At 36.0% G+C, this 15,180-nt stretch overlaps 2 protein-coding genes across 4 annotated transcripts; both read right to left on the bottom strand.

Moving 5' to 3' along the window:
- Positions 1-551: 551 nt before the first annotated feature.
- On the bottom strand, positions 552-1,163 carry LOC117315313 (uncharacterized protein F54H12.2-like). The gene has a single exon (XM_033869461.1). It carries the CDS (start codon positions 1,161-1,163, stop codon positions 552-554), a length of 612 nt encoding a protein of 203 aa, XP_033725352.1.
- A 4,296-nt stretch (positions 1,164-5,459) lies between these two features.
- On the bottom strand, positions 5,460-14,359 carry LOC117315075 (thrombospondin-2-like). 3 transcript variants are annotated; one of them, XR_004529679.1, is made up of 5 exons: positions 14,167-14,359; positions 10,794-11,030; positions 8,550-9,836; positions 8,310-8,427; positions 5,460-5,982 (listed from the first exon to the last, which is right to left on the bottom strand). XR_004529679.1 is itself a non-coding variant. In XM_033869214.1 (5 exons), the coding sequence occupies exons 1-4, from the start codon at positions 14,231-14,233 to the stop codon at positions 8,369-8,371; spliced, it is 534 nt and encodes a 177-aa protein (XP_033725105.1). In that variant the 5' UTR covers positions 14,234-14,359; the 3' UTR covers positions 5,460-5,982; positions 8,321-8,368. The 3 variants fall into 3 exon arrangements, 1 of the variants encoding a protein (XP_033725105.1); XR_004529678.1 differs by having other exon boundaries at positions 9,666-9,836; XM_033869214.1 differs by having other exon boundaries at positions 8,321-8,427; positions 9,666-9,836.
- Positions 14,360-15,180: the final 821 nt, after the last annotated feature.

Below are 15,180 nucleotides of genomic sequence, written 5' to 3'. Positions count from 1 at the left end.
CCAGTGAGTGTCTAAAGACATGATGTATCCTTCTCATCAGTCGAACTTTAAGTGAGTAATCTACACAAATCTTATCTTATATAGAAAACAACACACACAAATGATTTGACTACACGCTATTTTATTTACACACATTTGAAATTATGGACTACATATTCATATTCATATGTGTCTGACGACGAATTACATTGTTTCAACATATGTACAATATCCAACATCAATGCATTTTTACATTTTATCAAGATATAAAACAAAACATGATATCCACAGCTTACTGACTCACGTTATTGTACAAACAGGAAGTTCAATTTTTCTTTAGGCAATGGTCAAAGTGTTCACTGTAATGTCCCGGCAGTTTTCCTAGACTGTCATAGAATTCTGCATGCGTAGGACTCTGAAGCCAGAACACCACCCAGTGTGTTCCTGGTAGGTGAACGGGATCCGTGTTACAGACGGGTACGTGACGTCACGAGGTAAAGTGTCACTCGAACAAACCCTGTGATTGACGGAGAGTTTCATTTCCATTAGGGCGCACCTGAGCTGTTCCGTGTTCATACCTGGGTGTATTTTATGTCTCTGGACTGGTCGATTTCTATGAGAGCTGGAAATTCTGTATAGTCTACACAATTTAGGGTCTCTGTGGTGTTGCTCGCAAACTTCAACTCGAGTCTGACACTGCCCTGTCTGGCCAGGTTTATATATTCTTCCCCAAGTCCACTAGGTGTTAGAGTGAAACCATAAACCGTAAATCCTTGATTAAGGTTTTCTTTAGTGATCGTAAGTCCCGAATCATCATTCCATTTCTCGGCGACTTCGAACAGGTTGACGAAAGGAGTGACGTAATTTCTGTTGTCGCCAACGTCCATTTTGATAGGACGAGCGGGTATGCTTTCTCCATTGACGTAATGACCGATTTCCTGTGCAAAGTTCAGGAACTTGAACGGATTTTTAGTATAATCTCCTTTCACGGCCGTCCGCGTAACGAAAGCAAAATACATTTTTGTAGGTAGATTGTTGGACCAAACGTTCTGCCAGATGAAAGAACCCGAGCCCGAGGGACAAGTATTCATCTTTATTTCCGTTCTCGTTAGAGGATACTTAGCCCTGACGTCCTTGAGTATTTCGGCATGATTGATGAGAACACCACTGTCTACCCTGACCATGCAAGCTTTGAAGGACACATCCAGTATTTCAAACTTGCTTCTCCATTCATCACCACAAAAGGAGCTCTGTTACGAAATAGTTTTAGATGTAAATCGACTCCGTTAACGAGGTACTTGTCCAATCTAAATATATCTTCGTATAACGGTCCCTCCATGTCAAATACCCGACTTTTCTGAGTGAAGTCGTATCTGTATATTAAACCAACGTTTGATCCAGTAGCAGCATCGGGATCATCCATGTCATAACCGTCCTGGTAGTACAGTTGAGATTGAAGTTATCAAAAAATTATATCCGTTCCATGTTTCGAATCGAGTTATTGATGTGAGCAGTTATACGTTGTAAATAATTCCACTGTCGAACGTTCAAAGCAATACCCTAATGGATGCTTTACCGCTGATGAATTGTCTAAGATCAATTATTACACGTCTTTAGTACTGACACACAGACAGATAATAGCCGTCTGGTAACTCGTACTGACGGATGTAACTATACAGCGTGGTAGTTACTATAGGTGGTGCAGAAACTTCACAGTTCGTGGTATTTGTTATGATGTTTATACAGTCGGACTCGTTTGCTTTTCCATGTTCCCCTGCCAATCTTCCGGTAACTACCAGTGATGTCGTTGTCAGGGTAACCAAAATAAATACTCCAACCCATTTGATGACTTTGATGTGTAGATTGTACCTTTCGTGCAGGGAATTCAAACTGGATGTTACACTTGATGATGTGTTCATGCTTGTGTCTGGTAATAAACCGTCGTCAAAAGAATTGGTTCTGGAGATCATTACTCTTCTTCCTTTCTGCTCTGAATGAAGATAAACCGATTATCAAATAATATTTGTATGCCTCTACAATCAATCCCATTGGTCAAAAAGTTATCTACTGTCCTAAGTAAACATTTGTATCGTTAAGAGATTGTATTACTCACTTCTATACCGATTGCAAATCGGTCTTTTTTATCCACGTATTGAAGTTTTTGGCCAGTGTAGCCAGGACACCAGAACTTCCGGTCCACTCTTTGACTTCCTTTCCTGTAATATCTTGTCAATTTTCCGTACGGTTTCTTGTCCTTTCGTTACTTTCTGGAGTTCCTCTTGATAAAAAGTTCCAGATACCGATTCGTCCATGAAATCCTTGATTTTATAGATAGATAAATCTTGCCTTTTAAATCTGTCTGACACTTTAAATACTTCTCCCGTCCATTTTTGCTGGTATTCTCGCAAAAAAAAAAACGTGTTTTAAATGGGTTATCCTCACATGGTCATTTATTTTGGGTTATATATTTCCTTCTCTTTATTTTCGATTTCGTCTTTCTATTCTTCGCAGGTTTAGTTTTTTAATTAAGTCTTTGTTCTCACTAAGTAAGCGTTTAACCTGATTTCGTCTTCATTGTTTATATTTACTTCTGCAGGGGTTATAGCGCCAAGGGGTATAGGCGGTCTGTTGTTGATACTATCGGTTATGTCTTGTAATCGATCGATGTATCTGTAAGAGTTATTAAATGTAAACATTCTAAACATCCTACTCTTCAAGTCTTTTATTCTGCTCTCAGCGTAATTGGCCTGAGTCGTTGTGTTTTCTGTGAAAATGACGTGCACATTTATAGACCTAAGATAATCCTGAACAAGGACTCTTTTGAAAGCTTTGTCAAATATTGCCAGTGAAGGTTGTCTCCCCTTAGCAACTTCGAAACTTTCTCTTGCATTTTCGTCGATGAACAATTTCTTTCTCAACGTTTTAGCTGCTTCTGTATCAAGTATTCTGCGTCGTGGTTGAGACTTTTTTTTCAGCAGCAGTTCAGGTACCACAATGGTGAAGATTGAGTTCCGGACATTACTGTAGGAGAAGTGTTTGAGTTTTCAGTGGTCTTCTGGCAAACTGATGTCTTGTATGTTCTTCTTGCAGTCTTTTATAGTCACTGTGTGACGTAGGACAATTTCCCGGTACATTTCTATGGAAAATTATAAAATCCTATCCTGATGTCTATGTATAAATATCTGTTGCCATCCTTGATGTCTATTTATAAACATCTTTCATCATGAGAAGACTAAAATGTTATTGAGGTTCACACATCCAACACTCTGCAATTTTGGTCGTCTTCCCATAATAACGATCTACTTGGTTACAAATACACGGCCTTTGACCAAATCCCACATTATCGAATCGAATTTTAGTTTTTTTGACGCGACTTTTCCCTTGATAATATTCACTGCTTATCATAGATATCAACATGTTTTCTCTATACTCAGTATCGTCCTGTAACAGGTAATACCCACGTGCAGCACACATTTCAATCTTGACAAGATATAGGATATTTTTACATCCTGGAGGGGCAGTGTCTCTCATTGGTTTTCTATTCTCCTCGTCTAAGCTGTTGACATAAGTAGTCCGTCTTTCTCTCAGTTGGATTATTTGTAGCTGCATTTTCTGACAGTAAGAACTTACTGAACTGAACATGTGCTGTGCAATGCTTGTAATTTATAATTAAAGAGGACATTGCTAACTTCTTATAATAACATACATATCGCCATAGTAATAAATCAACATGTGTGGTGATTGGTCAACGGTTTTTTTTATATTTGTATTCAAACCAAAAGGTCGTTATGAGTATCGAGTATTTTCATCCACGGTTCTATTTTAATCAAGTAGAAAAAATGGGTTTTTTCCCTAGGGGTTACACGCTAAATTCAGCCCAGATACATGGTCTATTTTTAAAACTCCAGGTTTTTCCCTACTGACCTCATTTGTTTTCCCGATCAATTACCTCTAACACCTGTGCGTCCCCCCAACAAGAAGTCCATACCCCTATTCAAATCGATAACAATAGACACTTAAATCAATAACAATAGATTCCCTTTGATGTATTGTCTATAACAATAGCCTCTAGAAATCGAACAATAGGTCTATTGAATTTAAACATAAGATTCTTTTGTTTTCTTTTGTTCTAGCTCTTTAAGTACATAACACTACTTCTATTTATTATGTCTTTATTTCATTTTTTGTCATTTCCAGTGATTCCATAGTGTGGGATGATAGTATCGTAAAAAGGGAGACCTCCACACCCAATTCCGTGATAATTATACCTTTTCTAGTGATTTGATTGAGAAGGAGGATAGTAACTCGGGAGTCCGCCACACCTAATTCGGTGATTATCATTGAAGATGTAGAATCACCTACACAGTACCAAAAGTAAGGAAAATATCTTATTCATATTACTTAATTGCCAAACAATCATCTTAGCTCAAACTTTGAACCCCTTCAAAATAACCAGTCAAAATTTTGTTGAAGTACCTAAAAAGTCCTTAAATATATCATTGTGTTTTATTTGTACAGGAGAATACTACAAAACAGAAAGGAGGACCTACTCCAATATGTCAATATGTCCAAGTCTGCATATTTTCATAAGTTTGAGGCTGACAAAATTTGTCAATGCATGTCCGGTAAAGAAAAATCATAGAGGATTTTCACATCGTAACCGCTGATACAATTCAAGTGATTTGAGAATGATGAACCCCTCATACGTGAAAACGATCAAACCAACATATTCGTGGCTAGCATGACAATATGCTGAGCTAGATTAAAACTATAAGTATGTTGGAAGTGTTCGATGGACAGGTCAGATATTGTGACACCGGGTGTATGATATTTGTTAGTTGACCCGATGACGATGACCCTGCCCTCGGCGGCTATCTTGAGGAATTCACTAAGGAGCTCGACCGTGAGGATCACATTATTGATTTGGTATGTGATGGTCCAAAGCAGTTTTCATACATTATACATATTAAGGGAAAAGCGTTCGCAAAATTAGAGGATTTACTGTAAATTTTACTAAGCAAAAATGCTCAATTTTGAAAGCATGTTGAATTTAATTGAAACATCGCGTAGATAAATCGGAAGCTTTAAGTGTAACAAATCCCCCAACAATTATCGGACAAAACAGAAAAAGAAAAATATATTTAACAAGTGTTTAACAGTTATATTTACATTAAGATATGTTAAACTTCACTTTCTATTTTGTTTCGGTATCATTTAATTATCCGTGAGGTGTAGCGATGTAACCCTTGGTGAAATCTTGAAATTTGTCTGGTTAAGTTTTGTATTTTCTGAAATATCTGTATATTGTTGTCTTCAGCGATCTGACGACACTCTCGTGTCGGCTTTCTACTCCTATCTATTATCTTTGTAAAAGTAACTAATGAATCCTTTGACATTTTCGGTTTTGCTGATCATGTAGCCACCTGGCGAAGTGCGTCCTTCGGATTTTAACACTAGATGCATTTTCAATGACAGTGAGATAAAATATCGATATTTGTTGTTTTATTACAACATACATCTACAATAAGTTTTTCATTTTAAATCTTATTTACAATGTTTTGTGAAACCAATCCTTAATACGACTCACAGATTAAATTATGTTACAAGCAATTTTGTTCCTTTTCTTGTTTTTAGTTCGTTTACTCTCCATTCCGCATTACACAACTGTGATATGAAAGCGTTTCCAGAAGCTGGATTAGTCTAATGAATGACGTCACGAATCACTCTGATATTGTCAACATAACAAAATGCATCTGTCATGTCACATTGTCTTTCACTTATGATTTCACGAATATGATTTCCTGATGTCTGTTTTGATAAGATGTCCATACGAATGACTTCTGATGACACCATACCTACACAATAATTGAAATGTAAGGTCATGGTAAAACACAATGTTTGTCAATACATTCCACTGAAAAAATATGTTTCCAGTATTCCACATCACCGATCAACGCAGCTTGCAAGTAGGTGAAGAATTTGGTGAGTAGTAGCAGAATCCATCTATAAATAGAATTAATAGATACATTTGTAATATTATTTCCGTAGTGTTTCGGGAGATCTAATATGTTTTTATTTGTAGTTTTGACAATAGGACACAGGGCAAGTATACCTATTACCTACAACTACTACGGGAATCTGATCACCATGAAACTTTAATGTCTACATACTGGACACCGCCATAATGGAGTATTGTATATATATATATACCTATCTACAGCTGTTCACAGTCAAATGTATATAATGTCTACATACTGAACACCGTCCATAATGGAGTATAGTATATATGTACTATCTACAACTGTTCACAGTCAAATGAATATAATATCTACTATTCAAGCTGTTCACAGTCAAATGTATATAATGTCTACATACTGAACACCGCCCATAATGTAGTATAGTATATATCTATATTTATCTACTACTTACAGCTGTTTCACAGACAAATGAATATTTGTGTTTCAGGGTATCCGATTTTCACGTATTTCTTTATGTTATCTCAATAACGTTGCTTTAGGCGAGCCTCGTCTCGTAAACATTCATCTTGCATTAAATGATGTAATATACCTGAAGTTTACCTATACATGTACATGCTTCACGCCAAGACCATTCATCTTCTATATGAATAACACAGACCAATGCCTCTCCAAAACAATTTATATGGTCACCACAATAAGAGATGAAGTTGAACACAAGATGCCCCGTTGACTGTAGGATGATATTTTTATTTCCCCCTCATATAAGACAATCCGACAGTGAAGACACTTTAAAACGTTATCACCACAAGTCATTAATTTATATATACATTGTACATAGCACCCAAAAAAGTTCTCCAAGAGTTATCACCATTGTGCTAAGCAAATACAAATTGCCCTAAATAGCAATTATAATTCACCCATAAATCTTAATGTCTGAAATACATGTAGACACGAAGGACGGAGCAAAGGGTCACGTAAACGAATCAATAATGAATACGAGGCATCTTTTCTTGGCGAATATGTAGTTAACACTAAAATGGTTATCGATGTTTGCAAAATAATGTAATCTGATTATAGTGGCAAAATGTCAAGACTTATTGACTATTAACGATTTGAAAAAAAACGTAATGATTTAAATCAATGGCTCAGTGTATCAACCAATACAATTATTAGGACGAGCATGGTCAGCTCTCACACTGTATCACAACGTAAATAATTCGACTCAGTAATGGGGCCAAGATCTTAAAATAGAAAAAGCATCAGACCATGCTTTCTGCACGGGACAAACTTGCAACCTATAACATACTCGAACTAGATTGATCGTGGTTATGCAGTTATTTATATACCCCAATTTAAAGTCCATTTTAGTTTTTCCATGGTAACATGTATCATCATGGGACAATATTTCCATTGTATACAAATCTACCTTATATATAAAAGAGTTCCAAACATAAAAGTTAGGAACGATAACTCTTGAAGATATTTCCAAAGACTAAATCATAGTAGTGAGAGTTCTTGAATCTGGTCACAGAACATAAATAACATCCTCAACTGAAAGCATTACGCATGAATGTCCGTGTTGATTAGAAAGTCATTCTTTACACCCAAAAGAAAAGTTATAATATATATGTACTGCGCATAAAGAAATAACAAATAATAATGATATTTCACGTTTATAACACGTATTAATAACCATTCAGTATCAGCAACAATTACGAATTGGGATTTAACCATGTTTAAAACAGCATACAGATGGGTCTGTTATGTTTGTTTTTTAATGTCTCGAAACAAACAGGGTCATATGAGGACGGGTGTCATGGAGACACCAATAGCCAGGGTCATTTGACGACGGGTGTCATGGAGACACCAACAGCCATGATGATAATTTATGAGGACGGGGGTCATATGAAGTTGGGTGCCATTGAAATACTAACAGCTAGGTCATATGAGGACAGCTGTCCAGAAGACACATAAAGAAGAAAGTAAAGCACAGAAAGGCAGGGTAGTGAGTAAAGAAAGGAAATATTTAAGATCGTAATTATGCTTATGGGAAGATCTGATATCTAATTTGGTACCTTCAATGTCCTCTAAATAATATACACAGTAGAAATTCCCAGACATGGTAGTGAGTAAAGAAAGGAAAAATCTAAGATCTAATTTGGTATCTTCAATGTCCTCTTAATTGTAGACAGGGTAAAAAATCTCCGTTGTTTCGGGGGGGGGGGGGGGGGGGGGGGGGGGGGGGGCACTTTAAGTCGCCTTCTACGATGAAAATGCAGTGCGATACTGCGGGCAGTATTCTTGGGAGTTTCTCCAATTTACCCTGAACAGACGACATAGGACCACACTGACCGTATGTTTACCAGCGGCGCTTATGTCGTTCCGGATGACTGGAATACTAAATCTTGCTGTCATGAATCCAAGTCGTCTTTGTAGCTCATGGACTGGCGAGCAAAATCCATACCTTGTCCTTTAACCATGCAATGAAATCGGAAATAAAACGTATGTGTTAAATGACTTCTGAGAACTATGAACGGGAGTGAATAATAAAACATAAATGAATAAAAAGCACACATGTCTGAAATCACTTACCTGAGTAAGAGCAGTGCGTCGATTAGCTCCGGGATGACAGTTAGAGGAGGGGTGACAGGGATGTAGCTTGTGACTGTCAGCGTATTCACACAAGTCTCCGAAATCTACACGCGTTTGGAAAGTGTGCACAAAGTACACCCGATGACAAAGAGTTGGCTATGCATTATACATTCTTATTTTATCTTTCAAATGATGTCAAAACTAGACCAGCATTTCGCTATCAAAATATGATGTGTACAGTTCTACCTGTAACAGCGAAATGCCAGGGAAGATTTAAAGGCTTGTGGAAACCCAGTTTGAAACGAAGGTCTCACTACTAACTACCAGTGACAACGGATATATTAGGCATATGTATATTGGAAAATCGAATAGGTAAAGCTATACCCAAGGTAATATTATACAGAGCGTGCATCTATCAAAACAAAAAATCATATGATGTAAGTTTTCCATTCAGCAGCCGGTAGAAGTCGATTAACCTGAAAACAAGGCCTTAAATGTCGAATCCTTTATGATATGTAATACAGCTCGCTGGTGGAACTGGAGTAGAACAACATTAAAATTGTATCAAGGAAATAGCATCACGATTATCATACAAGTTTTGTATTACGATCTGATTGTCCTTGTGTGACATGGAACTGATCTGCTCGGTGTTTGTTTGATTAAAGGAAACTACTCCTCCTTGAGAATGAGACAGATATATCCAGCTGAGGGTTAGACTATAAAGAATTTTATCCAAGTTGGGGATTTCTTTGTCTGTCTCTTACTATCATCCTATTTTTATATACGTATGGCCCAGTTCAAATATCTAACAAAAATGCAATACAACAAAATGCTGCCATGACGTGATTAAATCGTCGATACAACGTCATTTTACCGTCGCTATGGCGGCATTCAGTTGAGATAAGAATGCGCAATTTGTTTCGATTGGGAGTGGAAAGGGGTGACCTAGAAATCTCGAACAGGTAAAACTGTAAATGACTGACGTGAGAAAAACGTAAATGAAGGGAGAATACGATATGCCCGATAGCTCCGTTGTCACAGCGTATTTTTTAATATCTATCTATCTTTAAACATGCGAATCAAATCGACGGGGTAGTCCATAATTAAGGTACATACCTTCACAAATTGTTGTATTACAGGATTGCGTCTCGGTAGCAGACCCAGGGCAGTCAGATCCAGGGCTCACCCACGACGGGTTGTTACACGACCGTGATCTGGATACCGATGCATTGCCACAAATTACCGGACAGTCAGCCCAGCTTGACCACGTACTCCACCCGCCGTTTTCTAACAGACAGTACACAATTGGTTCACCAGCTTATATTAGTTTCAGAACTTGTTTCTGAATCCGATTCACAACTAGAAACATTATTTTCTGTGTTATATTCATGTGTATGTTTATGTGAATTGAATACAGTTTTTATCAATTTGCAGAATGAGATGCCGAAGACTGTAACCCACTCCCATCATCTATATCATATCCAAGGGTTTATGATATATCCTGAACATTTTACTTTGGATTTGTCCAATTAACTTAACTGATGATAACGGAAATGATGGTTGGATGGTATGGTGTAATAATTATATTTGTCTAGGAGTTCATGTGGAGGTTGTACATTAGACTTTAAAAAAAAAAAAAAAAAAAAATATTTTTTTTTTATTTCGGTAATTGATGTTTACATGAAGGAATATAATGCAGTTAATATCAAAGAAGAAATGTTAACACTACAAAAGAGACCTTAGCTTTATTGAAGAACACTGCAGTTTTATATTCCATCTTTGACTTGTAATGTATCAAATATCTAAAGACAATTTACACTTATACGTTATATTTGTGTAATATGTTAGGCATTATTATTAAATTTTTAAATATAATTATTAAGGTTTGTCTCATACACGCAACAAAATATTCTAAAATTAATAACTTTTTCAGGTGAATAAGTGTTTTAACTCATGCATCCCCACATATAAAGTATACTACTACAATTTATAATTAAAAGATTTATTTTTTCATATTATGAAATTATCTAGATATGATATTTAGAAATTAAAAAAAAGTTTCGAGTTAATGGTAAGACAAACAACTATGTGGTGAAGTTTACTTAGGTATATATTTCATGATATTCCAATTTCAAATTCATTTGTGTTATCAACGTGTCACTTTTGTAAACTCTTTAAACTGTTAATATGGCGACATTAACACCTTAGTGAGATGAAGTTAAATGAGAATTAATCTGTACTTACGTCCACAATCCCAGTCAGCAATGAGGTATCCATAACAGCCAGTGTCGTTTAGCCCAAAGGTACTATCTTGTAGGTACAGTTCTCGGGAGTTAACACCATCAAGATAGCCCGCTAACGAGGATGTTACATTATACATTGAACAGTCGTACCAGGTGGCAAAATTCAACTTCATAATATAACCATGGCTACAGTGAAACGTGCAATAGGTGCGCTCATGCAGCTTTTCCGTGCGCATACCTGTCAAATAGTAAGTGGTAATAGTTAACAAAGAGCTTATTTATATAACCACACATAAAGATAACAAAAAATAACAATGTTATTTATAAGTAGATTGCAGTATTTGTAAACTCTTGAAATAACATTAAACACTTAAAAATATGATGTCCCGATTTGATAGCAAATGTATATAGTTTTCGTTGCGACTAACGTGCTTCAAGTTATGGGATTTTTTTTATGAACTAAATCCTTAGAAAATAGGTGAAGTGCTAACATCCATTGGCAAATCTGTAAGTCAATGGGGGAAAATATGTGCCAGAACTCATGTGAAATAGTTTATAGGTTGTACTGAATTGAAAAGAGCTACTGTGTTATAATTCAGGGAAAATAAAGACAAATCTGAAAATATGTTTGGCTGACTTGTTGATTATAAACGATTGGTATAACTTATATCACAAATTTACTATTTTGATGAATGTGTTAAAATAACTAACGTATAGGTACAGGCGTCCTTTTATCAGGATAGAAACCGTTGTTTTTATGTTTGACACATGGAAGGAAACATAAATCTTGTAAGACATAATGGTGGTGTCTGGTCTGTTGTATTGACCATCAGTGGAAGTGATAAGAGTTGATATGACCAACATGGAAACTGAACGCTCGATATAATAAATCAGATGACCGTGTTCATGATTCATGAACTAATTCAAATATTTGAAAAAAAAATTGAATGCATGAAAAAAAAGAAAATGAATAAATAATAAAAATGAAGCACTATAATGACAAGGAAAAAAGGAAAACCATCAGCAAATATGGAAAAATACGACATAGGATATATATGACATTTTTAGAAAAAACAAAAGAATGAACGCTTACAAGAAATATATTTTTGTGACAAACTCCTTACTGTAGACCACTTTTTCTGACTCTCTCTCTCTCTCTCTCTCTCTCTCTCTCTCTCTCTCTCTAAGTACAAGTTAACACCTCACTTTTCATCTCTCTCTCGCCGTCTCAATCTATCCAGTTTTTAGTGTTTTTTCTCTACTTCTCTCTCTTTTTCCTAATCTCTCCCTCCCTCTGTCCTGCACCCCTACTTTTTATCTCCTTCTCGCAATCTGAATTTATCTAATTTCTTTCTCCTCTTCCCGCTCATTCCTATCCCATCTCTACCCCCACCCCCTCTGCACTATCACACGCCCTCTCTAAATCTAACTTTATCTCTGTTTTCACTCTTTATTTATTATTTTTAAGCCCACAGGAAATTAAAAAAGAAATACGTACAGTATGTTTTATGTCGCATTGTTACCATGCATTGATGCTGAAAATAAACCTTTTCCTGAGTGCGAAAAAAAAAATCTTGTAAGACATCGCCCACAGGTTCTTTCCTTAGCCATGTCATATATTGTTACCTGGACGGACGAGTCTTATGCTCACCGATCACCATATTTATTATTATTATTTTTTTTAATAGTCTTGTAATTCGAGAGTTCATGAAATTGTTTATTGTCTCCACGGGACGTAATAGTAATTATCGAAAAAATCCGAACGCATATAAATGCGTTGAAATTATTACAACGTGAAGTATGCCTTCATCAATGTGCTTATCAGTAAAGCATGCTATCTCACCGTGGGACGGACTTTATGTCAATGCCACCCTGTCAAACATGTTTGCTCTGGCATGGCTCCGACAACATCTAACATGTGCATGTTCATATTGAGTAAGTTTACCTTGTGACAAAAAATAGGATCATGGTCTTGCAGGTTATATATTTTAATTCAAAACCTTGATGATTAATGTCACTGATTTAAATAGGTTCATTTATATGCATTAGTATGGAATGAAAGTATAAATCTGTTAGGGTGCCCACTACTAGTGTGGGTCATACTTTCATTCCAGATAATAATGTATTTTGTTTCAACATGACATAAAATATGAAATAAATTGTATATAAAGATAAGGTAATTCAAAGCACTTTTTGATTTAATATCGTATAAAGAGATGCTTAACTATTCAAGTTTGAATCGAAACCGAGCATTGGATATCGCTCATATTTTCATGGTAGTATCACTATGTTGTGGGGATTCAAAATTGTACAAATGGTGGGGCTGACCCCCCGGGGCGCTGAGGGGCGGGGCCAAACAGTGTCAATGTCAGTGATCAAGTTGGCTACAAGATCTGTAATTCTGTCCAGCTTCATTTTCTATGGTAAGTATAGAAATATCAACGTGAAGAGTCAATCCTCAACCAAGTTATCACTTAATTTATTTAAGGATTGAATGTTGAGTTGGTCGATTTCATGGGGTCATGAATTGAGTTGCTCTTGAGACAAATTTAATGAACTGCTTCATGACCCCATGAAATCGACCAAATCAACATTCAATCCTTATATTTCAATTGTTTTTGTTTTTTTCGAATAAAAAAGTCGGTCTAGATATTAATGTCTTGAAGCTTGTGCAAGTCCAAATGGGGGAAAGCCCGAGGAGTTCCGGATTGTGCATGTCGAGTCGGTCGAGTAAAATAGTCCGCAATTTTAGGATTAAAAACAGCATTATTTTGTCAAAATAGAAGTATCTAGCATATCTGGTTTTAATAAAATACAGGAATACTTTATGATAATTGTAATAATTATTCCATGTTTATAACAGCAATGTAGAAAAAGTGAAATCGTTCCGCGAAAGGATTTTAACCATGTATTCATGCGCACATGGTAGTTTCATTGAGTCCAACTCGAGTAGAAAATGAAATATTTTACTGTATATCAATATTATAAATTGTTACCTAGCCATTATTAACTAGATAATGCATAATGACCTGATAAAAACCTTATATTTGGTACATATATATATTCGGTTACGAAATAGACGGTAAATGAATATAGATTTTATATGCATGATTTGTATGTTAAGTATAATAGAGCTTATCAAAGTACAACAAATAACAAAATTTTCAATATACAGATTGTGTATTGGATATACCCGCCAAGAAATTAGAAAAAAATTATCATATTATTATATTGTATATATGCTGATATAAAGATATAATATACATCATTATATAGGTATATTTGACAATGATTTAAAATTATCGTTACCCTTGTATACGATGATATACATCGTGTCGTTATTCAACGGAAAAGGCTAAAAAGTAATAACTTACCTTTCACATTTGTCGGAATGCTAGCCATCCAGACACAGACTAAAAATAACACAACTCTGAAGTCCATCTTGGTATCTTGCGGTATAGGTAGCTGTAACACGTTAAGTGTTAGTATATTACTGAGTAGCAAAGCATTCACTTATATACAGTAGTATAGTTTTTCACTCAATTTTCAACTGTCCGCTAAAGCCAATCAGCGTGTGATGAACGAGTGTGTAGTGTCACATGCCAGATCGTTACATCACACGGTAAATACTCAACATAGACGCCAATGATTACATAATGATTATTAATCAGCGATACAACAAGCAAGGTGTCAGAGGCAAGATATGAATCCTTCTCAGACACGAATTAATTGTGATTTAAATATGGTATATTAAGAAGTTGAGGGTACACGATACGACCTGATCAATTTTAATCGATTTTTAGACCTAAACGCGAAGAAGCGAAGGAGCGATATTGGAAATTTGGCCCTAACGGAACCCTATACGAGAATGATCCGCCATCAAAAACCATTGCAGACACATAGGGATAAGATAATTTGACATTTTCATGTCAATTTAGTGAAATGAAAACATTTTGCTGGTGTTCAGGATGTCAATTGAACTACAAATCGTCATAATAACCCCCCTCTATTTGACCCCCACGGATTGAGTGAGTAACAAGTATGGAGGAAGTCTGTTGAGCAACACATATCGTCACGAAAGCGTTTAAACCTGGTATTATCTGAATCTTAATAGCCACATGTCACACATCAAAATAATGCTTGGATGAAGTCTGTAGAGCAACGTCATGACGTCGATGCCTGCCATCTTTCCATCGCCCATTTATGAATTTGACGGTTAGTTATAATGGTGTGGGTGTGCGTGTTGTATGTATCTGTTGATAGGACATTAAACAATACTAAACCAGACCATACACAGAGGAGGCCGTCCTTAGATGACCTGAACTGTTGATAGGAATTTAACCAATACAAACCAAAACAAAGTCCTACAGATAAGACCGTCCTTTCCT

This window comes from Pecten maximus, chromosome 17 (genome assembly GCF_902652985.1).
Source record: "Pecten maximus chromosome 17, xPecMax1.1, whole genome shotgun sequence".
Classification (NCBI taxonomy): Eukaryota; Metazoa; Mollusca; class Bivalvia; order Pectinida; family Pectinidae; genus Pecten; species Pecten maximus.
This window is presented reverse-complemented; position numbering and strand designations above follow the sequence as displayed.